A 14073-nucleotide genomic window follows, 5' to 3' on the forward strand; every position below is an offset into this window, starting at 1 on the left:
CGTTTGATGTTGGCGTCTCGTTGTCTGGCTGATCGTTTCTAGGTCCATCCATGTTGCTAAAAATGCTGGTATTTTGTTCCTTTTAATGGCTGAGTAATATTCCATTGTGTATACAGACCACATCTTCTTGATCCATTCCTCTGTCATGGACATTTAGGTTGTTTCCATGTCTTGGTTATTGAAAAGAGTGCTGCAGTGAACATCGGAGTACATGTGTCTTTTCAAGTCATGGTTTTCTCTGGATAGATGCCAGAAAGATATTTAAAAATTTCAAGTAAGTTTTTTTTTTTTTTTTCTTTTTTATCTTTTTAGGTCCGCAACCATGGCATGTGGAAGTTCCCAGACTAGGGGTCAGGTTGGAGCTGTAGCCGCTCACCCACAGCACAGCTAAAGCAAGACTGCATCCCAGCTGTGGCTGTGACCTACACCACAGCTCAGCGCAACGCCAGATCCTTAAGTGGGCCCAGGGATTGAACCCATCCTCATGGATCCTAGCCGGCTCTGTTTCTGCTGAGCCATGATGGGAACTCCTAAAATCGTTAAAGTTAAGCTTGTTAAAAAAAATAAAGTTAAGCTTTTTTTTTTTTTTTTTTTTTTTTTTTCATTTTTTTTGTTTTTGTTTTTTGGCCATTGCCCGTGGCACATGGAAATTCCCGGGCCGGGGACTGAACTCACATCACAGCAGTGATTTGAGCCATGGTGGTAACAATGCTGGATTTTAACGTGCTGCCCACAGGAGAACTCCTCAACTCGCTTTAACCTTAAAGCATTCACGACTGTGAATGTTGTCTTACTTTGGACGTTCATTTTTGAGTGTCTCTTGCTGCCTGGTCTGCTCCTCTGGAGTCAGTCCGTTCTGTGTCTCCAAGGTGTTTTCCTCGCTCATCGCAGCTCCTGTGCGGGTTGGTCTCCGTCTTCCCAGTTCCCTGGCTCCTTGGCACACGGCCCGTCTTGGATATCCTGGCCTAGCTGTTTTCCTCCTCTCTTCCTTTGGCCCTAAGTGTTCATGGGCCTTGACTTTTCCCAGCTCCTTGTACGTTTTTAAAATAATGACTGCACAGTATCTGGAATAGCAGCTTTTTTTTTTTTTTTTTTTTTTTGGTCTTTTTAGGGCCATACCTGCAGCATATGAAAGTTCCTAGGTAAGGGGTCTAATTGGAACTACAGCCGCCAGCCTACGCCGCAGCCACAGCAACACGGGATCTGAGCCGCGTCTGAGACCTACACCACAGCTCAAGGCAACACCGGATCCTTAACCCACTGAGTGAGGTCAGGGATCATCCTCATGGATACTAGTGGGGTTCTTAACCTGCTGAGCCACAGTGGGAACTCCGTATTTTTTAACTGCCATCTTTGTTTTTTCATGATCGCAATCAAGTATTTTTTTTTTTAACTGTAAGAATTCATTTAATATTTTCTCATCAGACTTCCATAGTAGGAACTGTAACTTTGTGCTTTTATTCTTGTTATGGGCAGTATCAGCCTTCCTTTTTTTTTTGCCATCAACCTGGCTGTAAAATTTTAAGTATTCTATTAATTGATTCTCACTGAATCAGAATAAAAGTCAAGTAAAGCTGAAAACATTTATAATTTATGGTGATTGTCTCAGTCTATTTGGGCAGGCGTAACAAAAGTACCATAGAAAACAAACACTCCGGAGTTCCCGTCGTGGCTCAGTGGTTAACGAATCCGACTAGGAACCATGAGGTTATGGGTTCGATCCCTGCCCTTGCTCAGTGGGTTAAGGATCCAGTGTTGCCGTGAGCTGTGGTGTAGGTCACAGACGCGGCTTGGATCCTGAGTTGCTGTGGCTCTGGTGTAGGCCGGGGACTACAGCTCTGATTAGACCCCTAGCCTGGGCACCTCCATGTGTGGCTTGTGCGGCCCTAGAAAAGACAAAAAAAAAAGAAAGAAAAGAAAACAAACATTCCTTTCTCACAGTTCTGGAGGCTGGGCAGTCCAGGAAGCAGACTGGGGCAGATGTGGAGTCTTGGGAGGGATTGCCTTCTGGTGCAGGATTGCTGGCCGTCTTCTTGCTGTGCCCTTCCAATGGAGGGGGCTGCTCTCTGTGGTGTCCTTCTTTATTTTTCTTTCTTTTTTCTTTCCTTTCTCTCTCTCTCACTCTCGCTCTCTCTCTTTCTTTCTATTTGCTTTTTAGGGCCACACCGCAACATATGGAGGTTCTCAGGCTAGGGGTCTATTATGAGCTACAGCTGCTGGCCTGCACCATAGCCACAGCCAGATCCGAGCCACATCTGTGACCTACACCACAGCTCAGGGCAATGCCCTGATTCGTTTCTCATTCATTTCTGGATTTGTCTCTGCTGTGCCCTGAAGGGAACTCCTGTGGTGTCTGTTAAATGGTCAGCAGTCCTTTCCCTAGGGCTCTACCTTCATGACTTAATCACCTCTTAAAGGCCCTGCCTCCTAATAGCATCTCCTTGGATGCCAGGGTTTTGTCACATGAATTTCAGGGGGGAGGACAAGCATTCCATAATGATGTTGGAGTATCACAGGGAACCCTAAAAATGAATTAGAGAACTACGGAAGTCTTCGGAGTACAGGGAACAATTGCCTGGTAATTGTTAGGAGTTAACAGTCTGTTAATTCATTTTTCACAACCAGTTATCTCTTTGAATTCTTTTGAAGAACCCTGGCAACTATTTTTATACCATTTATTCTGGAGAACATGGAGGCTCAGAGAAGTGAAGTTATTTGCTTGATGTTAAATAGCTAATTAATGTTGACAATGTACAAAAGTGGCTAAAAGAATAGATTTGGGTAATGTAGACATGGTCAACTTTAATCAGATTATTTTTTCTTAATATGACCAAATTAGTGTTTGGTAGTTGAAACGTATTCTCAGTGACGTGTAGAACGGACCAAATTTACTTATAGTCTAAGGTTTGGAAATAACTGTTACAGTTGAGTACTTTCTCTGTTTTGGGAAGCAGATTACTACAGAGACCTGTGTAGTAAGGAAAGTCTTATTCTGAAACCTCGTGTGAGGAATGAATGGGATACTCAGCAGCCAGGGTACTGTGGGTTCCGATGGAGCTGAAGTCCCAGAAACTAGTGTCTTGTGTTGTAGGTATGCAAAGACAGAAAAGATCCAGAAAACTCATTCATGAAAAGCCTTTGCACTTCGTAACCTCAGTAGATTTACTCCACATTCCTCTGAAAATTGTTACGTTGATCAGGATACTTTCTGCCTTGTGGCCAATAAATGAATGTTAACTACAAGTTCAACTCTGTGTTTAAAGTCTCATTTTAGCCTTGCACTTTGGCCTTGATATTTCTTCCTTTACCTACTTGTGTATTTTGAATATTGATTTGGTTACTAATGTATTGAATGTTTTTTTTTTTTTTTAATAAAACCTGTGCTACATTGTTTAATACTTAACCACATATTACATAGTAGTTAGGAATATTCAAATCCTGACCTCTCCCACTTCCTGGCTTTAGTGTTGAGCATGTTTTGAGGATTGGGGTTTTTAAGAAAAATCTGTGTAAGGGGGCTAATAATTTTTACTTATTTATTTATTTAAGGACTGCACCTGTGGCATATGGAAAAGTTCCCAGACTGGGGGTCGAATCAGAGCTGCAGCTCCCAGCCTATGTCATAGCCACAGCAACACCAGATCTGAGCCATGTCTGTGACCTATACCACAGCTCATGGCAACGCTTAACCCACTGGGTGAGGCCCGGGCTTGAACTCACATCCTCACAGATACTAGTCTGGTTCTTTTTTGCGGAACCAAAACAGGAACTCCAATAGTTTTTACTTACTAGGGTTGCTTTAGTGTTTAACTGTCCTGAATATTTGACTTATAAAGTAAATGTTAACTCTTTGCACTTTTTTTTTTTTTTTTTTTTTTGTCTTTTGGGGCTGCACCCACGGGATATGGACATCCCCAGGGTAGTGGTCGGATTGGAGCTACAGCTGCTGGCCTACACCACAGCCACAGCAACGCCAGATCCGAGCCGAGTCCGAGACCCGCGTCACAGCTCACAATACTGGATCCTCAGCCCACTGAGCAAGGCAGGCATTGAACCCGTGTCCTCATGGATATTAGTCAGATTCGTTTCCACTGACCCGTGACAGGAACTCCCTGCACTTGTATTTTATTTTATTATTATTTTTTTTTTGGTCTTTTTTGCTATTTCTTGGGCCGCTCCTATGGCATATGGAGGTTCCCAGGCTAGGGGTCTAATCGGAGCTGTAGCCGCCGGTCTACGCCAGAGCCACAGTAATGCAGGATCCTAGCTGCGTCTGCAACCTACACCACAGCTCACGGCAACGCCGGATCGTTAACCCACTGAGCAAGGGCAGGGATCAAACCCGCAACCTCATGGTTCCTAGTCGGATTCGTTAACCACTGCGCCACTGCGCCACGGCGGGAACTCCTGCACTTGTATTTTAAAAGAGAACCTAGTTGAATTAGTTATAAAACTTTTGATTCAAAATGTTATTCAACTTATTTCAAAATTTAAAGTTTTCTTTAGTAGTCATGTTTACTTAAAATGAAGTGAGGGCCTTATATGAAGGCTTCCTCCAGCACGTGCTATTGTTGTACTATAAAGAGGACTTCTGGAGGTGCCGCCGTGGCTCAGCGGTTAACGAGTCTGACTAGCATCTATGTATATATATAATGTCTTAGGCTTCTTACTATGGTGCAGTGCGTTAAGCATTTCTCTACTAATTGGTGATGAGCATTTTTTCATGTGGCTTTTGGCCATCCGTGTGTCCTCTTTGGAGAAATGTCCTTTTAGGTCTTCTGCCCATTTTTCATTTGGGTTGTTTGTTTTCTTGCTCTTGAGTTGTATGAGTTATTTGTATATTTTGGAGATTAAGCCCTTGTTGGTTGCATCTATTTTCTCCCATTCCATGGATTTTTTTTTTTTTTAATGGTTTCCTTTGCTGTGCCAAAGCTCATACGTTTGATGAGATCCCATTGATTTATTTTTGTCTTTATTTCCAAGAAGAGATTTTCTTTATCAGATTTTGGTTTCTTTTGGTTCATATGTGTGTAGGAGGATTTATCTGTGTTTTCAGTGTTAAAATTTACAGAGTAAACAGTGGTGCAAAGGAGGTGGTGGAGATGGGAACATATTGCATGTTATTACTGAAAATTGGTAATTACCTTTCTAGCTGTACTGCAGGAAGTTGACATGTACATTATTAGTGGCTTGAAAGAAGATCATGGAATGGATATCAAATTTTTCCTGGATATTAGATGAGAATCATTCTTATTTAGAGTAAGGAAGAAATAGTACCTTAAACAATTCTTTAATTCAAATTAGAGTACCAAAGAACACAATCCCTGGTCATTTGTACAGTGTTTCTTTTTTAATTGTTAAACATTTTACTGGGGTATAGTTGACGGTACAATGTTGTGTTAGCTTCAGGTGTACAGCAAAGCGAATCCATTAGACACATACACATACCCATTCTTTTCGCCCGTCTGTTCTAGGTGTACACTGTTTCTTGTTTGCACCTTCCTAACAGGTCCCGTGGCATGGACGTGAGCCCCGCGGGAGGACTGGACTTGACTGATCAGACTTCTGTTCTGTTAGGGAGCACGGCCATGGCAGCGAGTCTCACGAACGTCGGAAATTCATTTAGTGGTCCACCTGCTCCTTTAGTGGCTAGAGCTAATAAATTTCAAAACTCTTCCGTGGAAGACGATGATGACGTTGTTTTTATCGAACCTGTGCAACCTCCCCCACCTCCTGCACCCGTGGTAACCGATCAAAGAACCATAACATTTGCATCATCTAAAAACGAAGAGCTACAAGGAAATGATTCCAAAATTCTTCCTTCTGCAAAAGAACTGACTTCTCAGAAGGGAAGTGTAAGTGAGACAATTGTCATTGATGATGAAGAGGACATGGAAACCAATCAAGGGCAAGAGAAAAATGCCTCCAGTTTTATTGAACGGAGACCTCCCGAAACGAAAAACAGAACCAGTGATGTGGATTTCTCCACTCCCAGTTTTTCAAGAAGTAAGGTAAATGCAGGCGTGGGTAATAGTGGTATCACCACCGAACCAGACTCTGAAATTCAGATCGCCGATGTTACAACCTTGGAGACAGGTGTCAGCTCTGTGAGCGACGGCCAGTTGGAAAGTACTGACGGGCAAGACATGAACTTAATGATCACACACGTAACATCCCTGCAGAATACCAACCTGGGAGAGGTCGCGAACGGACTGCAGTCAAGTAACTTCGGTGTTAACATACAAACGTTCACCCCGTCTTTAACGTCACAGACCAAGGCTGCAGTAGGACCTTTTAATCCCGGTAGAATGAATGGGGCAGGAGATGTATTTCAGAACGGAGAGTCTGCAACACATCACAATCCTGGTAAGCAGTGAGTGCACGGCCCCGGGGGGGCTGTCCTGTTAGTTTATTCTTGTAAAACATGGTAATTCCATTGACTCGCATGCTTGATATCAAAAGAGGAGTAAAATCCTATATCTCTTCCTTTTTTTGTAGATTATTAGAAGGCTAATGTCCGAAAGAATTTAAAAAATACTCTTTCTGTTCACCACCCCTAGAAACTAACACTTTGGGGTAGTATTTGTGCTCTCTTTATGCTGGTTGTATGTATGTGTGTCTTTATTTAATTTGGCGGGGTGGGGGGGGCTTCCCTGTGGCATGTGGAGTTCCTGGGCCAGGGATCAGTTCCAAGCCACAGTTGCAAGCTAAGCGAAGCCACAGTTGCAACCTAAGCCGTAGCTGCAACCCACTGTGCTGGGCTAGGAATCAAACCTATGTCTAAGTGTTCCCAAGACACTGCCACATCGGGAACTCTTATGTTAGTGTGTGCAGGGGCGCTCGCGTGTGTGCGTGCATGCGTGTGTGTGTATATTTATATATGTATATTTATATAGCATATTTGTATACATACGTTTTTTTTTTTTTTTTTTTTTTTAGTCTTTTGTCTTTTTTTGTTGTTGTTGTTGTTGTTGTTGTTGCTATTTCTTGGGCCGCTCCCGCGGCATATGGAGGTTCCCAGGCTAGGGGTTGAATCGGAGCTGTAGCCGCCAGCCTACTCCAGAGCCACAGCAGCACGGGATCCGAGCCGTGTCTGCAACCTACACCACGGCTCACGGCAACGCCGGATCGTTAACCCACTGAGCAAGGGCAGGGACCGAACCCGCAACCTCATGGTTCCTAGTCGGATTCGTTAACCACTGCGCCACGACGGGAACTCCTACATACGTATTTTTTTTTTTTTTTTTTTTTTTTTTTTTTTGTCTTTTTGCTATTTCTTGGGCCGCTCCCGCGGCATATGGAGGTTCCCAGGCTAGGGGTCCAATCGGAGCTATAGCCACCGGCCTACGCCAGAGCCACAGCAACGCGGGATCCGAGCCGCGTCTGCAACCTACACCACAGCTCACGGCAACGCCGGATCGTTTACCCACTGAGCAAGGGCAGGGGTCGAACCCGCAATCTCATGGTTCCTAGTCGGATTCGTTAACCACTGCGCCACGACGGGAACTCCTACATACGTATTTTTTAATTCCATGAATTTTATTGTGTTTGTAGTTGTACAACCATCATCACAACCTAATTTTAGAACTATTGACTATTTGAAAATATTTTCTGTGGGAGCTCTGCTCTATGAAAATATGCAAATAGGGAGGTTGCAAGAACTCTGGCTTTTCCTGCCTGAGTCTGTGACTGTCCCTTCTTCACCCCATCCCGGCCCCCATCTGCCTGTGTCTCTCGTATCCCCTCGGCTGAGGATAACAGCAACTGCAGCAGCCTGGAGATTGTGGAGAAGAGTCAGGAACGACCGAAACCTAGGCCACATGCAGTGGTCTCTGAAGTGCTTGTCATTTCTCTTTCTTACTATTCTTTTAGGTATTTGAATAATGCCTAATTATTGAAGAATGTTTGGAAAATCCACAATTAAAAAGTGAAGGAAAAAACCCCTGTAGTCTTAATTAACTGAAGCATGCCGCTGGGAATACATTGGTTGTCTTTCAGTCTTTTTCCTTTGTATTTCAACTGGTATGAGAGGCAGTTCTTTACATTTTTGCGATTTTTCCCATTTAGCATTACTATATTCCGCTGTTCCCATCGTGGCGCAGCAGAAACGCACCTGACTAGTATCCATGAGGATGCAGTTTCGATCCCTGGCCTCACTCAGTGGGTTGAGGATCCAGCGCTGCCCTGAGCTGTGGTGTAGGTCGCAGACACAGCTCGGATCTGGCATTGGTGTAGCTGTGGCGAGCTAGGCCAGCGGCTAGAGAGCTCCAGTTTGATGCCTAGCCTGGGAATGTCTATATGTCGCAGGACGGGCCTAAAAAGACCAAAAAAAAAAAAAAAAATTTAGTGTTTTCTCAAGCCATTAAAGCTTATATACAGAAGTCGTAATGGCTGCAGAATGGGTGTAGGTGTGCCATTCCTGCATTTGGCTTTGACATTGGGTCCTGTTTGTTTGCTCTTGTTGATATGGTAAACATTTTTTCCCCAAAATTTCTTTTTTCTTCTTCTTCTTCTTCTTCTTTTGCTTTTTATTTTTGTTTTATTTTTAGAACCGCACCCGCAGCATATGGAAGTTCGTAGGCCAGGGGTCAGTTTGGAGCTGTAGCTGCTGGCCTACATTTGCCACAGCTGCACAAGATCCGAGCCACATCTACAATCTATATCGCAACTCATGGCAACACTGGACTTTTAACCCACTGAGCAAGGCCGGGGGTCAAACCCACATCCTCATGGGTACTAGTTGGGTTTTTTACCACTGAGCCACCATGGGAACTCCCCCCGCCGCCCAAATTTCTGATTCATTCTTTCTTTTCTTTTCTTTTTTTTTTGCTTTTTAGGGCCAGTCCCACGACATATGGAGGTTCCCAGGCTAGGGGTCCAGTCAGAGCTGCAGCTGCTGGCCTGTGCCACAGCCACAGCCACAGCCACACAGGGTCTGAGACATGTCTGCGACCTGCACCACAGCTCACGGCAACGCCAGATCCTTAACCCACTGAGCAAGGCCAGGGATTGAACCCGAAACCTCACGGTTCCTAGTTAAATTCCTTTCCGCTGCGCCATGACGGGAACTCCCCTGATTATTTCTTTAGTGTATAATCCTAGAAGTATAATTACTGAGCCAAAGGATATCACTACTCCCATGCTTTCAAAGATTTTGGGCTTAAAATTTCTTTCTTGTTTTATAGTGATTTTGAAGGAAGTACCTTTGTTATTTTCCAGTTTTGAAAATTACTAATGTCTTCCAAGACTCTCTCCTCTTGTATGTATTTATATATACTTATTGATAGGTGTATCTTTGGGTATGAATTTTTATGAGTGTTTTTAAGTTGTGGAAATTATTGTCATATTTCTTTCAAGAAAGTTTTCACCAATTTATATTACTATTAGCCATATATATTAGATTATTTGTTTTTGTAACTTTCTGGCTCACATAAAGGTTTAAGACATGGTAACGCTCAAATTAGTTAATTACAAATACAAGACAAACATGAGAGTGTGAAAAAGAAAGTAACATTCAGTCCTGCTGTTGCGAGTGGTGCATTTGATTCTAACCTGAGAGTGCAGTATAGGTATAGCTTTGCAACTCTCCCCTCCTCAGATACCTAACAGTAGATCTTGAACTTCCGACCATATCAAGAGTATACATTTGATTTTGTTAATTCCCTGTTGACCTCACTTGTCGTTGTTCTTTTTAAATAACTCTTAAGAATATTCTTCATCATGTGTGTCGGGCTCCTTAGTACTTGAGGACTGTTGCTGAGTCCCATGTGTGGTACGAGCTGTGTTCCTGTTCGTGCAGACTCGCACCTGGGATAGACCTTTTGCCCCTGCCTTTGTGTGCTGGTTTTGCGTGTAATAGAACATTATGCAATCCTGCTCTCATTTTAATTGAGGCGAATTAAGTGACTTGGACAAATTAACCTGCTATCCCTTGGTGTCCCTTGTACAAAATAGCGGATTCAGACAAAATGATTAAGTCCCTTCCATTCCTCAAAGTATTTCGATGTTGGAGGAGGTGAAAGTTTGAATGTTAAGGACTGAAGCCGAGATAAAAGGAGCCGTCGCGTTATTTATACAGGGCCTAAAATTAAATGGAAAAATAAATGCCATTCTTCCAAACTAAGCAGATGGCAGAGTTCCCGTTGTGGCTCAGTGGTTAATGAATCCGACGGGGAACCATGAGTTTGCGGATTCGATCCCTGGCCTCGCTCAGTGGGTCCAGGATCTGGTGTTGCTGTGGCTGTGGCGTAGCTGGCGGCAGTGGCTCTGATTAAACCCCTAACCTAGGAACCTCTGTATGCTGAGGGCGCAGCCCTAAAAAGACGAAAACAAAAACAAAAAGTTGACAGATGCCCTTAGGTTTAACTAGGTTCTTTTAAATATATATTCAAATGACAAGCCTACAACAATGAAAATCCTGAGGGGCCAGTATTTGTGTTGCAGAGTGTATTCCTTTTAATGTATCAGATAATTATTTTTGATCGAAGACCCTTCCTAAGGTGGAATTCCCAGTTTCAGTAATGTGCTTTCTTAACATTCATTAGTATTTTCACCTCTTTTATTAAGACTGATCAGTTCTCCTCATGACAGCAGGGGAACATGGTTCAGGAATGCACTCTCCTGTCTTGACTCTGTGTATATATTTATTTGGAGGGATCTGTGGAGTACGGTAAATTTTGAATAGCTGGAGTGACTGCTCTGATGCAACTGGATCGGCAGCGTCTCTGCAGCGCCAAGACCCAGGTTCGATCCCTGGCCCAGCACAGTAGAGTAACAGAGTCGAGTGTTGTTACAACCGCGGCTTGGATCTGATCCCTGGCTTGGGAACTCCATATCCTAAGGGGCAGCCAGCAAAGAAAAAGAATTTTGAATAGTAGTGTATATGGCTTCTTGAAACCATTAAGTTGGATTAGGTCAGAATCAGGAAATTGTACTTTTCAAGGTTTTGGGAGTAAAGAAATTTCCTCATAACTCTGGATATATTTGTACTTCCTGTGAAAGGAAAAAAAAATTGTTTTTCTTATAGAAGAGCAGCTTTTTTTGTATGGAAGTTCAAAATTCAGAAGAAACTTGGAGTTCCTGTTGTGGCTCAGCAGTAACGAATCTGACTAGTAGTATCTTTGAGGATGTGGGTTAGAACCTTGGGCTCGCTCAGTGGGTCTACGCCTGTGGCGTAGGCCGGCACCTGCAGCTCTGATTTGACCCTTAGCCTGGGAACCTCCATATGCCGAAGGTGTGGCCCTAAAAAGACCAAAAAAAAAAAAAAAAAAGAAAATTTCAGAAGAAACTATAAAGGAGAAATATTGCAAGAGACCAAATCAATGGAAGTTAGAAGCAGTGGCATGAAAAGTTTGAAAATGAAAAAACAGGAGTTCCCCTTGTGGCTCGGTGGTTAATGATTCCGACTAGGAACCAAGAGGTTTTGGTTCGATTCCTGGCCTCGCTCCATGGGTTAAAGATCCGGTGTTGCTGTGAGCTGTGGTGTGGGTTACAGATGCGGCTCGGAGCCCGTGTTGCCGTGGCTCTGGCATAGGCCGGTGGCTACAGCTCCGATGTGACCTCTAGCCTGGGAGTCTCCCTATGCGGTGGGCACGGCCCCAGAAAAGACAAAACCAGAAAGGAAAAACCCCAGTGTTGGTCCTGCAGCGGGAGGTCTGTGGGATGGTCACTGGTGCGAGGAGCCGGCAACCTCCTGCTCAGTCCCCAGAAAGGGGGAATGTCTGCGCCCTGGTGCCTCCCCAGGGCTGCGTGCTTCGCCCTGCGAGCTGTGCTGCAGAGACCCTCCGGCAGAGGAGCGGGGCTTGCGCTGCTGTTGCTTGTTGGCTTAACGTGAGCATTTCTGTGTCACTCTTAATTTCTTTGATATTATGTGGTGTATTTAGAGGCTGTGGAAAAGCTGTTCTCAAGATCATTTGCATAGGATCATTTGTAAACCTAATCAGACCTATTTTTGTCCAAGGTTCTGGTTGGTCAGTATTATTTTTTTTCCTCTTTTAGGGCCGCACATGCGGCATCGGGAGGGTCCCAGGCCAGAGGTCCCATCGGAGCTGCAGCTGCGGGCCTGCACCACAGCCACGGCCACGCCAGATCTCAGCCATGTCTGTGACCACAGCTCACGGTAACGGTCACTGATCACTTAACTTTGCACTGATGAAGACCAGGGATCAAACCCGTGTCAACATGGATGCTAGTCGGATTCTTTACTGCTGAGCCACAGTGGGAACTCCTGGTCAGGGTTTCATTATACGTTTATGTGGATGTATGAGGTCTTTGTTTACAGTAGTATTCCACGAAGTCTTCCCGTTTAATAACTAATGGCTCATATTTCGTAGTGCTTTGTGTAGGCGCTGTGGTTAATTCTCTCACTGAATCACTGCATGTATCACCTCATTTATGTCACCGTCTCCAGTGTGAGTGACGTCTCGGTCTGGTAGGTGGTGGCGCCTGAAGGTCCCATCCACTCTAACCCAGCCCTGCCTTTACCCCCCTGCTGTCCTGCACCTCACTGATGTTTGAACACATGCACAGTGGGAAGGTAAGACTGTTTCTCTGTAGGAATTTCAACCTGCGTAAATACCTGTTCCGTGACTCTCTTTTGTGGGTTTGGTTTTTCAGATTCTTGGATCTCCCAGTCAGCGTCCTTTCCCCGGAACCAGAAGCAGCCAGGGGTGGATTCTTTATCTCCAGTGGCCTCACTTCCTAAACAGATTTTCCAGCCTTCTGCCCAGCAGCAACCCACTAAACCAGTTAAAGTCACTTGTGCAAACTGCAAAAAACCTTTGCAGAAGGGACAGACAGCTTATCAACGAAAAGGATCAGCTCACCTCTTCTGTTCTACCAGCTGCCTCTCCTCCTTCTCGCACAAGCCTGCTCCAAAGAAACTTTGTGTTATGTGTAAAAAGTAAGCTGTACCTTTTCAGCATTTTTCCATATGGTTGAATAATGGTAGTAAAATTTGAGAATAGTTGTCTTAGAGGTGAACTACTATGTTTTAAAAATTGGTAAACTAATTGTTTGAATATTCAGCCAAAGTCAAATTCATAGTTGCTTTGGAGGGTTCTCTGTCTAGCCCAGGTGGCTTAGAATTAAAATCCTGGAGTTCCTGTCGTGGCGCAGTGGTTAACGAATCCGACTAGGAACCATGAGGTTGCGGGTTCGGTCCCTGGCCTTGCTCAGTGGGTTAACGATCCGGCGTTGCCGTGAGCTGTGGTGTAGGTTGCAGACGCGGCTCGGATCCCGCGTTGCTGTGGCTCTGGTGTAGGCCAGTGGCTACAGCTCCGATTCGACCCCTAGCCTGGGAACCTCCATATGCCGCGAAAGCGGCCCAAGAAAAATAGCAAAAAGACAAAAAAAAAAAAAAAAAAAAAAAAAAATCCTTCCTCTGGAGTTCTCGTCGTGGCGCAGTGGTTAACGAATCCGACTAGGACCCATGAGGTTGCAGGTTCGGTCCCCGCCCTTGCTCAGTGGGTTAAGGATCCGGCGTTGTCGTGAGCTGTGGTGTAGGTTGCAGACGAGGCTCGGATCCCACGTGGCTGTGGCTCTGGCGTAGGCCGCTGGCTACAGCTCCGATTCGACCCCTAGCCTGGGAACCTCCACATGCTGCAGGAGCACCCCAAGAAATAGCAAAAAGGCAAAAAGGCAAAAAAAAAAAAAAAAATCCTTCCTCTTTGCATAGACTTTGGGGTTGTAATTAAGGTCTGTAATCTCCACTGGACTCGTTCAGTTTGTAAGAATATGCATGTGCTTATTTACATTATTAATACAAGAATTTTGTTCTAGCCAGACAAAGTGGTTAAGAATTTGTATATGACTAGTTTTGTATTAAAATAGGTCAAGGAGTTTCCATTGTGGCTCAGTGGGTTAAGGACTCGTTGTCTCTGTGAAGATGCAGGTGCGATCCCTGGGTTAATAAGAACCTGGCATTGCTGCAGCTATGATGTAGGTCTCAGATGAGGCTCGGATCTGGTTTTGCTGCGGTTGCAGTGTAGGCTGGCAGCTATGACCCTGATTTGACCCCTAGCCCAGGAACTTCCATGGGCTGCAGGTGTGGCTGTAAAAAAAAAAAAAGTCAAA

At 44.5% G+C, this 14073-nt stretch overlaps 1 protein-coding gene and 1 long non-coding RNA gene across 26 annotated transcripts in view; one reads left to right on the plus strand and one right to left on the minus strand.

Moving 5' to 3' along the window:
* The window catches only part of ZMYM2 (zinc finger MYM-type containing 2), an 82260-nt gene that overhangs the window by 8819 nt on the left and 59368 nt on the right, over window positions 1-14073 (plus strand). For 11 of the 25 annotated variants that reach the window (XM_084981190.1, XM_084981192.1, XM_084981194.1 and 8 more), the window contains exons 3-4: window positions 5510-6366; window positions 12616-12901. In XM_084981190.1, the coding sequence (XP_084837316.1) occupies window positions 5520-6366; window positions 12616-12901 (1133 nt within the window). In that variant the 5' untranslated portion in view covers window positions 5510-5519. Of the gene's footprint in view, window positions 1-5474; window positions 6367-12615; window positions 12902-14073 lie in introns of all 25 variants that reach the window. The other 14 variants (XM_084981177.1, XM_084981178.1, XM_084981191.1 and 11 more) reach the window with 2 other exon arrangements.
* On the minus strand, window positions 7005-11275 carry LOC146398452 (uncharacterized). The gene is made up of 2 exons (XR_014818932.1): window positions 7491-11275; window positions 7005-7199 (listed from the first exon to the last, which is right to left on the minus strand). It is a non-coding gene; the product is annotated as an uncharacterized LOC146398452 (long non-coding RNA).

This window comes from Sus scrofa, chromosome 11 (genome assembly GCF_054392235.1).
Source record: "Sus scrofa isolate SSC_HxYL_T2T_F1_AM1 chromosome 11, Sscrofa_HxYL_maternal_Yorkshire_Landrace_v2.0, whole genome shotgun sequence".
NCBI lineage: Eukaryota > Metazoa > Chordata > Mammalia > Artiodactyla > Suidae > Sus > Sus scrofa.